The 14783-nt window shown below is 49.3% G+C and overlaps 3 protein-coding genes and 1 non-coding gene across 4 annotated transcripts; 3 read left to right on the forward strand and 1 right to left on the reverse strand.

Annotated features, from left to right (window-relative positions):
- Positions 1-6658: 6658 nt before the first annotated feature.
- Positions 6659-6758, forward strand: BKA67DRAFT_t154. Its single transcript has one exon. It is a non-coding gene; the product is annotated as a tRNA-Leu (tRNA).
- Positions 6759-8451: 1693 nt separating this feature from the next.
- Positions 8452-10098, forward strand: BKA67DRAFT_414277 (uncharacterized protein). Its single transcript, XM_046096778.1, has 3 exons — positions 8452-9004; positions 9076-9432; positions 9485-10098. Exons 1-3 carry the CDS (start codon positions 8666-8668, stop codon positions 9785-9787), a joined length of 999 nt encoding a protein of 332 aa, XP_045953225.1. The 5' UTR covers positions 8452-8665; the 3' UTR covers positions 9788-10098.
- A 311-nt stretch (positions 10099-10409) lies between these two features.
- BKA67DRAFT_663114 (uncharacterized protein) lies at positions 10410-11179 on the reverse strand (the record flags this gene model as incomplete). The annotated part of the gene is made up of 2 exons (XM_046108123.1): positions 10410-10835; positions 10898-11179. The coding sequence occupies 2 exons, from the start codon at positions 11177-11179 to the stop codon at positions 10410-10412; spliced, it is 708 nt and encodes a 235-aa protein (XP_045953226.1).
- An 804-nt stretch (positions 11180-11983) lies between these two features.
- BKA67DRAFT_580371 (tubulin alpha-1 subunit) lies at positions 11984-14368 on the forward strand. Its single transcript, XM_046103850.1, has 7 exons — positions 11984-12170; positions 12311-12351; positions 12503-12529; positions 12604-12679; positions 12741-13271; positions 13339-13762; positions 13855-14368. The coding sequence occupies exons 1-7, from the start codon at positions 12146-12148 to the stop codon at positions 14081-14083; spliced, it is 1353 nt and encodes a 450-aa protein (XP_045953227.1). The 5' UTR covers positions 11984-12145; the 3' UTR covers positions 14084-14368.
- Positions 14369-14783: the final 415 nt, after the last annotated feature.

Consider the following 14783-nt stretch of genomic DNA (forward strand, 5'->3'; position numbering starts at 1 on the left):
CGAATGCTGTAGCCGCAGATTCAATTACTTCTGGGAGGCAGCAGCGGAATTCTATTATTTGGGTCAAACTCGAAGGTCCTCTCTAGCAGTTGTTGTATTTTTGAGATGAGCTCCAATTGGTTTATATCGCTAGTTTCGGAATGCTCTAATCTGTGAAGCTGTGTCTTGTAGCCGCAGTGTCCAGAAATGTAGTAATAAGTTCGAGCTTCTGGATGGCATGCCGTGTCTACATCCCGGTCGCAGACCAGCACCGTGACTTTGCTGTCGCGATGCTGTGTCATACATGCCATGTTATTTGGAGTGGCCGAGGTATGTCTTGTACGGGGGAAGTCGTAAATGCTTGTTTTGACGATCAATGAAGAAATGAAGTTTGGTGTTGATAGTTAGCTTGAGCACTTCAGAAATTCAAGCAGCCCTATTGGTCTTCATACACCGATCATGAACATGAGTACTATCTCCTGTAAAAGTGAATTGAGCACATTTTCTTAAACCCGACAGGCGTGTCCAAGCGGCATAGTAGATACCACGGCTCCTTTGAGAACCATGCAATGTATTGCGTTTCAGGTTCAAAGTCCTCATGACGACGCTAATATTGGGGACGACCACTGCAGTAGTATGTTACTCAGCGAGTCTGCATTGCAGCCATCAGATTATATATGAACGAACCAATTTGTCACAGCTAAACAAAGCATGATTAAGAAGAAAGCAATTGTATGATTCTGAGTTTTGGTACATGTTGGCTGTAGATTCGGCCGAATAACATGCACTGGCTCGAATGATCAATAGTTTGTATATGCAACCAAGCTTTGGAAGCCTACAGAGTCGTCGACGTCTTCTTGTGTATCATTTCCCGCATTTGAGCGTTCCTCTTTTATGAGTTGAGTTCTCAACGCCCAAGCACGATCTAAGCGTGCCAGTGGTTCTTCGTTTCTTTCAACTTGAGAAAACACTTTTGAAACGTATTAGAAGGTTCAGCACACTGGCTGTTGCGAAAAGTCGTTTCAGCCAGCATTAGAAATACCAGAGCGGAGTCGTGTTAGCCAAGACTCTACAGTACAAGACCAATCCTGTGCTGCGATATGCCCATTTGCCCTCGTTACTCTTCATCGATCCCGACAACGACCTCATCTTCCGGGAAGCGTTTAGCAACCATTGTCATGCAAACAATGATTTTTCAAGTTGAAGGCATCTGATGTGGCACATACTGGCGAATCATCAGGTAGAAAAAGTCGATCAAAATATTCTTGCAGCACTGACCTTTATGCTTCCAGGGGCTCTGGACACACCAGATATGGACAATTTGCCCGCAGATAGGCTGTCGATACGACCGATTTTGAAGGAAACGGCCTTTACCTACTTTAGTTTGCCGTTTTAACGACAGAACTACTCACTACTCAGTATTGGGACAAGCTCATTGAGGGCCCCCCGGGGGTGGGAGATGCGCTGGCATCTGATACTGCATCAGGCTTATTCCCAGGACCTGCAAGATGAATTTCAGAATCTCCGATTTGAATTAATTTTGCGTAGTTCCCGTGGGCGTGTTTATCGCACGAAATTATGACTTATTGGCATGCCTCTGACTGAGAGAATCCGATCGTCTATGTGGATGACGCACCACGACGTCGTTCGTGTCAACGCAAAAACGATCGCTCAAAATGATCCTAGTCAATTAGCCGATCCCAGATCACCACGTGAATTACCCCGTGATGATGCCTCTGAACAGATGGGTCTCTTCTGGCCACAAGTTGTGCCCTACACGAACCAGCAAGCTGGACAAGAGTCGCGAAACGTTCCAACCGATGATCCAAACAGGTAAAAACAGGCGTCGGCAATAGCAGGCCAGATCATAAATTAGTTTCTAATTTATGATAAACAATTTAACCCAGATGAGATCAAACTAGCTCGACTATCCCCTGCAAGCGATGTCGAGTCACCGATTCACATTCCACTGAAAGCAAAATAATCGGACGAGCGTTACCCGGAGTACGAAACTGCTTCTTATACGTGGAGCGGCGAAACTGGTGATTACTCACAGATGTGTCTGATCTACGTCGGAGCCTACTGGGATATCCTACCACAGACCGCAAACTATATATCACTGCTACGCTTCCTGTAACATCGCAAAGGTGAAGGAAATCGGCTAGTCTGGGTTGATGCCATCTGTATCAACCAAAACGATCTCGAGGAGCTGGAAGTTTACATCAGCAAGATCGGCCTAGTATACATGTCCTCATGGTGAACTGTTGTTTTTCTATTGCCTGATATAACGTGCTCTACCAGTACGCATCGCTCAAGGATTTGTAATCGACTCAACTTTGAGGGCATCCTTGCTGAAACATCGAGACACGGTTAAACTTGAGAATACTTCGGGCCAAGTACTCCACTCGCATATGAGTCATCCAAGAACTTCTCCTGGCTCACAATGGTATCATACCAATAAATCGATAGATTTCCTTGTCTCGCCACTGTCTCTGAATCGATTTACCAGGAATCAACCTACCTGGAAGTGTGGCTTTACGAATGCGGCTTGGTTCAAGCACTTTTGTAATCTACTAGAGTTATCATTACCTGAGATTCTTGATTACATCAACGGATGCCAGGCAAATGATCTTCAAGACAAAGTTCTTGGAATCCTTGGTCTTATCGAAGATGTTGCCATTGTTCAACATTTGATGGCGGATTACAGAATCTCCTTTCTCCACGCGAAAATAGGCATTGTTCCTGCATATTATTAATCCAGAAGAACGTCTCGATATTGAAAGTAGCCGATGGATTTGGACAGTTGACTATATACCCATCTAGGCTGCTGGGCTGGTACGGCTCGAACTCACTAAAAGAAACATTAAAACCATTGCTTGAGACGGAAGCACCTCTTCTACTACAGTACTTTCAGGACTACTTACTCCCCAAAGAAGACTGGAGTCGCTGCCACAGCCAACTGGAACTACGGATTAACGTACACTGCAATCATGCAAGCCTACCACAGCTCTGGGGCCACCCTGCATCAATTCACGCACGTTCCTCAGATCAAAAATCAATTAGATACAACTTTTCCGTTTTAAATCTGTCCCCAGCATTGAAGATCTTAGATTTCACCCCTTGAAGCTCACAGAAGATAACTAAACTGAACAGATCCGTCAAATCATGGGCAACAATTGCGATCTCTGTTTCAGCACCACAAGGCCGGGCTTTACTATGATCTAACGCAGACTACGTATCAATATATTCATGTTTCTCGACTCAGTAACCGATCTAGTCATGTTTATATAGCTGAAAATGGCAAGCAGTAAACTTAGCCTAATTAATGTTTTTGACCTATGTCACGAACATAACCATTCCAGAGGCTAGGGGTGGAGCAGGACGGACTAACCCTGGGGCCGAAGGAACACCAAACAGTATGGAGAAAGTAGCATACCTCATTAGCATAGACCCTACATAATATTCATCTAAGTTTATTCTGGCCTTAATAGTACTGTCGTTACAACCTATCCCGTCAACATGGAATCTTCCTATCTATAAAGACGAAGTGCAAACTAGAGAGACCCCCGCCTCCGTGGCGGCCCATAGACCTTAGAGACAACCCATTACGCTCTGAAAGTAATTAAACGCTTCTTTTCGAGGAGATGGGGCGTCAGGTATCACCGCATCCTGCGAACGAGATCTTCTCACCATCGTGTGCAGATCTTGTTGGAGTATCTCCGCGCAGTAGGTGTAATTCCAATACCTTGGCAATGCGCCCGAGAATCCCATTTGGGTTGGAAAAAGGATGCGCTGAGAGGGACCTGGTCTCGCAAGCCCGCGCCAATCCGTTAGGCATCGAACACTCTTTGGCTTTCTACCCCTAGGCGGCAAACGGATATCGCAGTTCGACAATAGGTAGTGCTTTAGTCACTTTTAGAGTGGTTGACGCAGAAGTGCACCCCAGGCATGCTTGCGACCCATCGCCCCAGCCTGAGGGATCTTGCCCGAGACTCGTGAATTGATGCCAGTTCTAACGCGCCAGCAGCTTGAGATCAAACGTACTATGACCGAAAGTATTCCGTCGGGAACATTCACGTATGAAGATGTCCATCGTTTTGAGCACTGTCAGTCGTGTCTGCGGACCATCCACCATGATGCGGGCTACTGCTTCCCGTAGCTCTTCCACTACCTCCGGCCTTTGAGTTACTTCAACGATAGTGGACAAAAGGTTGATGAGGTTATGGAAGTCGATCTAAAAGACGCGATGACGTGATTGTGGCCAACATTCTGCGAAGTTTGTTGATTCGGTAGGTATCTGCTCAGGAACCATGCCGTGGGCGGGAACTTTGTCATCTGATTTGGCCTGGACTTCGTTCTTTTCTTTGCTTGATGCGTCGGATTGATACATACCATCCTTGAAAATTAGTAGCAGGAGCCATCTTATATACTATTAGATGCCCAACGCTGACAGAAAGACAAAGAGTATAACGAAAGGCCGGAGGAGCCGAGGCGGTAGACTATCAGCTGCGATTGCGATTTCTATAGCCAGTACACAACTCTGGATCACTCTGTTACAGTAAAGTTTGGTCATGAATTATGGCCCTATAGGACCTGCTAGATTCGTGGTCGAAATACTATCTTGCTCAGTTCAGTACATACGGGAGAGTCTTCATTCTTTGGAGACGCTAAGCGCCAGCCTTGAAAGAAAGCAAGTTCTGAAGTACTCAAAATTCGAGGCCTTCGTCACAGATAGACGCTTGATTTCAATACAACTGGAATTTTTAAAGATAAATAACTCGAAGTCAGAGTAGGTTACAAAATATAGCTGACCTAAGTACGATATTGCACCTGCGTCAAGAATTGCCTTGTACTGGAACTTCTTGGACGATTTGGGACCTTTGACAAGTGGCAAACCAAGTCTCTGGGGTGAGGACTGTCGAGGCCTTATTTTATCTACGAGAATTGCAACCAGCAGGACTACTCCGGCTAACACGATAAATGTTGCTTCATGAAATAGTTCAGATAGCGTGAGGACAACGTTACGTCGGGCTTTCCATAAAGATAGTCAAAACAAGTCAGTCTTGGTAAGTCGAATAGGTACCAGAGCTTTCTGCATTTCTGCGAACTGTCCATGTATAATCGCGAATGAAGGCGTTCATACCTGCCCACATTGTCGCGAGACGGTCGCTCACTGCAGTGGTCGGCAACATTTTGTGGGGTTCAACCTGATCTTAGTCACCGCGATAAGAGATCAGCGTCCTTGACATCACTTTCATTGATCAAAGAGTTGACGATACGATGTGAGCTTTAGAGCAATGGCCTCGTTCGAGGTAATTTGCTGGGCCATTCTGCTCATGAAGTACGTAATAGCTACCTTTACTAAGTACTATGACTCAAGCGTTGCAATCTGGACTCATCGCTGATGCGTTCCAGTAGAGTCTGATCTGTCGGGGCCCATGTATCCTCTATCTTGTGCGTCACAGAGCTGGTCAACAAGGTAATGTGTGGCGTACATCAATGACTCGGAGAGCTAGTTCTCTTGTCTGCGAAATAAACTGACGGTCATCGCTCACCTCAAATGAGGCACGACCAGAGAGACCATAGGGCTGTGGGGGCTCCCACCTCGCCAAGGTCCATCTCCTCGCCAAGGTTCATCCTGGAAGCATGGACGTATGGCGACTGATATGAGTGTGCTGAAGCACCTTCCATCATGTCCTCTATTTGTGAGTGGGGCCTGTTATAGGGTGCCATTTTGGGAGATCCGCCGATCGCCTGCGAAAACCTTAACGGTTCTGAGCAAGAACAGCAGGAGTTTTGAAGTACGTAACAAGGTCATTTTGAGGGATGATTGAGACCCTGTGATAAAACTCAAATCATCCCTACAACACAGAACGGTCCGAAAACAGCTCATTTTGCCAAAGACGGCTGCGTCATTCCAAGCAGTGGTCTTCGTTGGCATGTTGTGTTCCAACGGATTTGGTGGATGGTCCGTGCCAGGTGAGACACATGGAAGTAGCGACTGCTTCATTCACAGACAAAGAAGCGGCTCTGCTTTGCCAGGCAACCAGGCAAGCGAATTTCTGACTTATCAAATTAAGTTCGTCACTGTGATGATTGGCTAGGTTTACAACGGTTCAATAGCTTGGAAGCTTATGATATCACACATGACTTACATTTGTGATATGTCGTTAGATTTCAGGAAGTATGTTGTAACCAGTTCTACAGGTGTTTACGACTTCATGACAATGCAGACTATCTCACATGTTGACATTACTATGGTGCAGAGGAGTATGCGATTTCATAGGAAGGAAATGCGTGGTGATTGAGTCCATCAAGATCAAGCCAAAAGCGTATGGCGATCGGACTTAGGCCAGTCCGAGTATATAATACAGCGGTCACCCCCCCTCCTACCAAAGAACCCACTTTACAATCTATAATCACCTATATCTTGTACCCCCCCTTAATTCTACATGATATACTTCGACCCACTTCCACAACACCATGTAACAATATGTCTTAGCCTATTCGTCACCAACCCGGTGACAATACAATTTCTACTCGATTCACGTTGCCTCCCAATTGACGTACAGCAATTCTCGTACATTGTACCCACTTCTGACACATTGCTTGAAAATTTCTCGCCCAGATGTTTTGGTTATATCCCGCATCACCAGCACAGTCTTCAACAGCAACTCACGGTGAGATGGCCGAGTTGGTTATGGCGCCAGGTTAAGGTCAACCTTAACACCTACTTCCTGGTACGGAAACGTGCGTGGGTTCAAGTCCCACTCTCATCACTTCCCTCAGATACACTCTGAGACCACACTTTTGCTTCTCTGGATGTTGTTTCTGTGGATCATTGTTATGGGTTGAGTATTCACACAATTTGCTCGATCTTGCTCATCTACCGTAGTTAGCAATTCCGCGTCCTTTTGTTTTACTTCTTGGAGCATTATGAAAGTTCGATTTCTTTTCTGCTCCCACCCAAGCCCGACCGGTATCAACGGTGTGCTTCACGGGAAAATCTATGGGGAACCTTTCATTTATGTTTTTTCCCTTCAGATATACACCTTCCAAAAAGCCTTCATTCATGGCGTGAAAAACATATCGCGTAGCCAGAACGCTGCGCTATCGTTGGCAGTAGTCCATGTAGAAGTGGCCAGCACGTGGACTCCCAGTTCCCTTCTCTTTTCCGACGTTTCGGAACAATCCTTTTGCTGGTAGTCGAGCACGACGCTTCGGATGTTGCATGAGACTTTCTCCATGATAACAAGCCTGCCGAGGAAGTCATCGGGATGTGCGTATAGTACAAAAATTCGGAAGAAGATGGGCCTGAATAAGCAGACCAAAAGGGATTTGGCCTTGCCAGATGGCACAAAGCTGGATACCCCACCTCAGAAAAATGGATAATTAAGCGCTTAATCATACCTTAATTGAGTGTTGCAAAAATATGTTCTGGATTTGCCCTCAGTCGTAAGTATGGTAGGTAGATCTTGGGGAGGTAACTCATGGACGACCCATCCTAAAGCTGCTTCAACATCAAGCTAGTATGCTTGCTTATCCTGCCTCTAGACGGCGTCCATCTAGTGTGCATATCAAGATGGACGTCCCCTGGCGGGCCGTTTATGTCAAGAGCAGGGGAGTCCTTTGATATCACTACACCAAGATCGTTCTTGGTGGTCTGCGGATGCTTCACGAGCAAGCAATTTGAGAGGAACTCATCGTCATCGCGAAAAGCCCACATATTTAGGAGGTTACATGACTTCAAGCAGGAGGCCTCCTGACGTATCAGCAGAGGTACAGCGTTGGGATAATTAGCGAAACCTAGCTATTTATGTCGCAAACAGGCCATTTCATACCAGTCTTTCACTACCACAATAATAACAAAAACATTAAACATGAATGCATGATATTGATAATGAAGTTGGACTCGGTCCCGGTAGTCCTTATGCGTCCAGCAGCGGTGTAAACAAATTGGCCCGTCCCATAAAACATATGTACGTATTATCAAAAACATCAAAGCGCCAGTAACACTTCTCAAACATGCACAACCTTACTGAGTCTTCTTATGTTCCCTGTAAGGCACCGTAGGCTCGGGGACACCGGGAAGCTGGAATGGCTTGTCGTGTGATCACTTTCTCTTTGTTTGTTTGCTTGCTTGTTTGTTGTGCAGGGATGGACACGGGATGTTGAGGACGGTTTCGCCGGACTCTCACACCAATGATGATTGAATCATTACTAGCAGCTAGCGCCGCCACCCTGTGGCTTCTGATCATGTTTTCGACCGTGCGGCAGCTCTGCCGCAGTAGGGCAAGGCACTGTAAGACACTGTATGTAAGTACTGTGAAGCTCGCCCGTTTGTCTCGGGGATTTGAATCCAGCTGAGTAGGTGAGGCTGTGCAGAATTTCCCAGGGTCTTCTGGCTATGGCTTTTGTGTTACGACATTGTTTTTCGCTTCGTCTGTTGCAAGTGGACTCGCTTTTATCGCCTTCTTTCAACTTGCCCAAAAGAGTGGCTAAGCAAGTGCACACCAGTTGCGCTTCGCTTCCCAACGACTAGCGGGGGCTTTTCATTGTTATGAGAAACCCTCTTGATAACTTGACGATCCTTTTCCCTCTCCTTCCTACCGCCTCTCTCTTCCCTGCCAACGGCCACTTCGCCCTTTGCATAGCAGACCTCACGAGATAAGACCCCTCAGTCGCCATGGCTGGCCCCGCCTCCCCAGGCACCGAAGGCCCCACGTTCGAACCGCCGCAACTGCCACCTGGATGGATTGCACAATGGGATGGTTCAAGCAAGAAGTACTACTTTGTTTCCATTTCGACTGGCGTCTCGCAATGGGACACCCCTAGAGAGGCCGCCGCCACAGGCACCCCTGCGCAGCCCCAAGAGCACCCGTACGGCGTCCCCAGACCAGAGATCATCACGCACCCCGACGGAACACAGACTGTGCGGCATGCAGATGGTCGCATGGAGCCAGTCCTGCCTCCCGGCGATGGTACCAGGGGTGTCGGCGGAGGGACTGGCGATAGATCCATCGGCGTAAGCAAACATTTCCCAGGATCGGGTGCGACACGTCATAGGCAGAAGACTAACTAATCCCTCGGCCACAGAGTTTTGCGACAAACATGCTCATGAACCAGATTTCCGGCGGAAAACAATCGCACAACAGCGGTAACAGTTCAAGTCCGCTCAGCGGCATTGCTGGCCAGTTGATGGGAGGTCTCACGGGAAGCAGCAGCCACGGCAGTTCGCAGGGTAATTCCCACGGCAGCAGCTCGAACAACGGCGCCGGTAAACTAGTTGGCGCGTTGGCTTCCAGCCTGTTCTCCAGCGGTGGTAAGACCGAGCACCAGCAGCCTCAGAACTACCACGGCGGCCAGACCTCCACACCACAGCAATCCGGTGGGTTTGCTGGATCTGTAATGGGAGGTGTCGCCAACATGTTTGGTGGAAGTCCCGGTCAATCGGTAGGTTCTTCCCAACCAACTAATCATGGTTTCAACTGCTAATAGACCAAAGTCCCAAAACTATGGCTACTCAAATGCCGGCCAGTCAGGAGGATATAGTGGCCAGGCTCCTCCAGCGTCATACCAGCCTAGTGGCCAATCCACGACTGCTTACAGCTCGCCTCCTCCAGCCGGTCAACACGCCCAACACAGCGCACCTTCATACGGCGCGCCGGCACAGCAGCATGGCACGCCATCTTATGCACCGCCCACGTCCCAGCATGGCGCTTCGTACAGCAGCCCCCCTCCAGGTCAGCAACATCAGACTTATGGCCAGCACAGTCCTGCGCCGCAGGGCCAGCATTATTGTAAGTAAACCTCACGGATACCGAATGTCACTTGGACTAACGTTGAGAAGCCCAACAATCTTCATATGGATCTTCAGGTGCGCCCCAGCACCAGCCTGCCTATGGTGGACAACATCAACAATACCCGCAGTCGCAACCTAGCTACAACCAACACTATGGACAGGGGCCATCCACTGGTCAGCCACCGTACTCCAGCCAGCCTCCATATGGCCATCAGCCTGCCCCGGCTGTACCATCGAATAGCCACCCGCAATATGGCCAACAGAGCGGTCACCAGGGAGGTTACCCTGGCCATCAGTGGTAGCACTTTAGAGACTAGACACAGGAGGATATTTGGTGGAGCACACGAATAGGGTAGAGACCAAAAGCTTTTTCTGGTTTCATGATATTTATAATCGACTCTTGGCGACATATCAAGTCCACGTCTTGAGTCGCCATAAGATGGGCAGCTCAGCACTGTCTCCAATGAGTAGAGCGGATGTCGACTTTGCATGAGACGATGCCCGGATTACTTTCGATATATGCGTTGATGAATAACGACTGGGTAGGAGATCTGTATATTTCGTAGGGCATAGAGGACGTTCGTGTTTTGTCCAGCTCAATAACATAAGCTTCGAGATTAAGAGCTCGTCACTGGTCTTTCCTGGCCTGATCTGACGCTGTCGCGGCATCACGGATCCACGACGAAATTCGCATCGCGAGAAACCAGGAGACGATGGCCACAATGACGATGTAGCCCACCGTCGGCACCAAGGACTGTGGAAGCAGGTTGAATATGTATGGGTCTAGAATGATATCCACAAATACAGGAGGTACATGATTCATCAAGGTTTGGTTTGTTGTGAAATAGTCGGCAGCGGCCATGATCTGTAACAGGAGGACCGACGCATCCCTCTCCTTGGTCGCAACAGCCCTCGACGAGTCAGGACTTGGCAAGCTGGCATCCTCATCTGTGGGCTGCTGCGACCATGCGTACTCGGATAGTTCTGTGACAAGTTCTGGGGTTCCAAAGACCGTTTCCAGGTCGTACGTGTTGATACGGAACGCCGTGGGTTGCTGCTCTTCATTAGTCATTTCACTAGCAGAGCGAACAATACGTATATCATAATGAGACATACAGTGGCAGCCCAGCAAACCCTCAGTTCATACCGCTGGCCTTCAGTTAGTTCATCCAGGACTAGCCAGGTGGCTTTGCCGAAACTGGCCGTGTCACTAGGGAACTGAGCATTGACATGCGTGCGGATGGTCCAATTCTGTGGTGTTATGGTGACTATACGCAGATCATCCAGGTTAGGGTGGGTTGTTGGTATGGTTATGGCCTGTGGGCCGAGGAATATGGCCTTTTCAGTGTTTGCTAATGCCGATGCAACCAGAGCGGCCAGGCAGACGTAAACCCACATATTCGAAAGGTGTGGTTATTTCCTATATACTCGGACTCCTTTGGTTGCTAGGGTTTTATGGTGGAGGACGAAGGCGTTCTCGGTACACTTGAATCTCGCTGCCTGTTCCGTCGCGGTCAGCGTGAGGCTTCGACTCGTGATATTCAAGGTTTGCACATGCAACGGGTGGCTGCTGCACTCTGCAGGACCCTTGATGGCTTTGTTCTGCTTTTGGGTCGGTGATGGCGGTAGATTCGGACACGCGACATGCGGTACTACGGAGCGCTGCTGCGGGACCAGGGCAGCAAGGGGGGGGGTCCCATCGTGTCTTCGAGCGTCGGAGCAGTTTTGAAGGCAAGTCAAAACTTCAAGCTGTCTGGTTGCACAAAGACATTTTCAGGACATGGACTGATGAAGGCTTTAATTTATGAACTACGTAGCATTAAAGAACATGTGCGGGAGTGCTGGTGTGAGACATATTTCCTGAGGTGTCCTATTCTCGACATACGGGTTTCCTTTTTATTTGTTTATTCTCATGGCCTACCATTCGTGCAGGGGTGCACACCTACTGTAGAAGCAGAGGTAACCAAGCGCAGTCGGACTATCTGTACTAGGTCGCGTCTAAGGTTAGTTGATTCGGTTTCCGTGTTGCTGGCGCCAGTCACAATCCCCTGAACCCACTGAACTTATGGAGCATTGGGCAACTGGCCCCTGCTTTTTTCGTGTACAGCAGGCACGGTTTTGGGACGCGCTTGCCCCAAACCAGGCTGGTTTATTGTATTTGGATTGGATTGGATTATCAACAAATGCCCCATCCCCGTTTCCCCCCGCTAAATTCATCTTCCACCTGTTGACCTCCTCTCCCCGATATCTTTCGATAATTTCCACTACCACAGAGCCAGCTGCATCCTTGGCTGCTCAGACAATTCTCATCCCCGTGATACTCTTTCCCTCATACCTTTGCCATTTTTTGTATCGCAAGCCAAAATGCGTGAGATCATCAGCATCAACGGTACGTGCTGCTCTTCCCGACTCTGTTGTCGACCCTGGCCGGGGCACGCGTTCTGCTTCACCGCATAATCCGTCCTACCCGCAGAGTTGCTTCATCCCAAGCTTGGGGCGAACAAATCGCTAACGTTCTTGCTCCTCTAGTCGGTCAGGCCGGTTGTCAGATTGCCAACTCGTGCTGGGAGGTGAGTGCCAGCAGCAGCAGCAGCAGCAGATGCCGGGCTTGTTCCATCCGATGGTGGTAGCTCCCGGCATTGCTCATGCTTTGACCCGACCCCTGCGACGGGGACGGGGACAGGGACCTGTGATCTTGGGCTGACATGGCCATTCTTATAGCTTTACTGTCTTGAGCACGGTATCCAGGTAAGTTCGTCAGAAGAAGCTCGCCGAAGCTCGATCCTTGGCTAGAACACCCAACTGATCCAGCATCTCGCCAGCCCGATGGATACCTGACCGAAGAGCGCAAAGCTGCCGCCCCAGACCATGGCTTCAGCACCTTCTTCTCCGAAACTGGTACGCTATAACCGTCAAACGAGGCGCATTGGATCCTGATCTGACCAAACGTGCTGCATAGGCAATGGCAAGTACGTGCCTCGCACCATCTACTGCGATCTCGAGCCCAACGTCGTCGACGAGGTCCGCACCGGTACCTACCGCAGCCTTTTCCACCCCGAGCAGATGATCACCGGCAAGGAGGATGCTTCCAACAACTACGCCCGCGGCCACTACACCGTCGGAAAGGAGCTTATCGACACCGTTCTGGACAGAGTGCGCCGTGTTGCCGACAGCTGCGCCGGTCTCCAGGGTTTCCTGGTCTTCCACTCTTTTGGTGGCGGTACTGGTTCTGGTTTCGGTGCTCTCCTCATGGAGCGCCTGTCTGTCGACTATGGCAAGAAGAGCAAGCTCGAGTTCTGCGTCTATCCCGCCCCTCAGACCGCCACCTCGGTCGTTGAGCCCTACAACTCCATCCTTACCACCCACACCACCCTCGAGCACTCCGACTGCTCTTTCATGGTCGACAACGAGGCTATCTACGACATCTGCCGCAGAAACCTCGGTGTTGAGCGACCCAACTACGAGAACTTGAACCGCCTCATTGCTCAAGGTATTTACCATGCTCCTAACCAGGTGGGACCACGGTGGAAAGGGCACTATATGCTAACCTCGTGTAGTCGTCTCTTCGATCACCGCCTCTCTCCGTTTCGACGGTTCGCTCAACGTGGACTTGAACGAGTTCCAGACCAACTTGGTTCCTTACCCTCGTATTCATTTCCCTCTGGTCGCTTACGCCCCTGTCATCTCTGCCGCCAAGGCTTCCCACGAGGCCAACTCGGTGCAAGAGATGACCATGTCCTGCTTCGAGCCCTACAACCAGATGGTCAAGTGTGACCCCCGTCACGGAAAGTACATGGCCACCTGCCTGCTGTACCGTGGTGATGTCGTCCCCAAGGATGCTCACGGTGCCGTTGCCACCCTCAAGACCAAGCGCACTATCCAGTTCGTCGACTGGTGCCCTACTGGCTTCAAGCTGGGTATCTGCTTCCAGCCCCCTCAATATGTGCCTAACGGTGATCTGGCCAAGGTTGATCGTGCTGTGTAAGTTGACCATCTACTTTTCCTTCATATTCTTCCCTTTATTATCGAAACGAGTCTTGTTTCGCATGTTCACATTTGCTGATATCTCATAGCTGCATGCTTTCCAACACCACGGCCATTGCCGAGGCTTGGTCTGCCTTGTCTACCAAGTTCGATCTCATGTACTCGAAGCGTGCCTTCGTGCACTGGTATGTGGGTGAGGGTATGGAAGAAGGTGAATTCTCCGAGGCCCGTGAGGACTTGGCTGCCCTTGAGCGTGATTACGAGGAGGTTGCCACGGACTCTCTGGAGGCTGAGGGCGATCTTGAGGCCGAGTACTAAGCGTGGAAACAATGAAGCCAAGCGTTTGGCCAGACCCCATGCGTTGGCAATTTATTGATCATCTCACACGGAAACTCTCCCTGTCGCGATGACAAGGCTGTTCGATTCTTCTCTAGGAACAGGCTCTTGCGGCATTGCGCGGGTATAGGGGCAGGACATTTCTGTGGGAGTGGTTGAGGAAGAATAGCCTCTCTGCTTAGTTTGATTTGTTGCAGAGCCAGGCGAAAGAGGAGTAGTATACTACACTTTGTAAATCCCTTTAATAGTACGAAGACTTCAGTGGCATAATTATTTTCTTTTTCCTTCATTCTTGTCGAGTAAAGCAGTGTTTCCGTCTTGAAGATGGCATTACAATAGAAAATGCCAGGCATAACAGGACGACGCAAGTGACTCGAGCAGCTCGTGCTGCAGTGTGACTGTCGGCATGCAGGATGCTCAGCCAACTGCAGCCAGCGCAACCGTTTCGAACTAGTCTAGACTAACCTTAGGTTAAACTGGCCAATGGGGAACTGGGTAACCTGGGCAAGTAAGTTAGGATATGGTTGGCGTGCTTACATTTTCTCATATACGAGGCAGGACGGGTGGAGAGATCCTGGTGATGGTTATGGTTGTGAATGAAAGTGTCGGCTCAAACTATGAGCACTTGATGGCTTCAGCCTGCTCAAATGTTTCGGTTGAAATGTTGCGCTACAGATTTGTT

The sequence above is a fragment of the Truncatella angustata genome (assembly GCF_020726525.1).
Source record: "Truncatella angustata strain MPI-SDFR-AT-0073 chromosome Unknown BKA67scaffold_9, whole genome shotgun sequence".
Taxonomy (NCBI): Eukaryota; Fungi; Ascomycota; class Sordariomycetes; order Amphisphaeriales; family Sporocadaceae; genus Truncatella; species Truncatella angustata.

What these genes read in the sequence shown, in the direction of transcription:
- BKA67DRAFT_414277 (XM_046096778.1), top strand. Translation starts at nt 8,666, where the DNA reads ATGGCTGGCCCCGCCTCCCCAGGCACCGAAGGCCCCACGTTCGAACCG. An exon ending in CTGGCGATAGATCCATCGGC is followed by an intron (nt 9,005 to 9,075) that starts GTAAGCAAACAT and finishes CCTCGGCCACAG; the next exon opens with AGTTTTGCGACAAACATGCT. An exon ending in GTGGAAGTCCCGGTCAATCG is followed by an intron (nt 9,433 to 9,484) that starts GTAGGTTCTTCC and finishes AATAGACCAAAG; the next exon opens with TCCCAAAACTATGGCTACTC.
- BKA67DRAFT_580371 (XM_046103850.1), top strand. Translation starts at nt 12,146, where the DNA reads ATGCGTGAGATCATCAGCATCAACG. An exon ending in GTCTTGAGCACGGTATCCAG is followed by an intron (nt 12,530 to 12,603) that starts GTAAGTTCGTCA and finishes GCATCTCGCCAG; the next exon opens with CCCGATGGATACCTGACCGA. An exon ending in GAACCGCCTCATTGCTCAAG is followed by an intron (nt 13,272 to 13,338) that starts GTATTTACCATG and finishes AACCTCGTGTAG; the next exon opens with TCGTCTCTTCGATCACCGCC.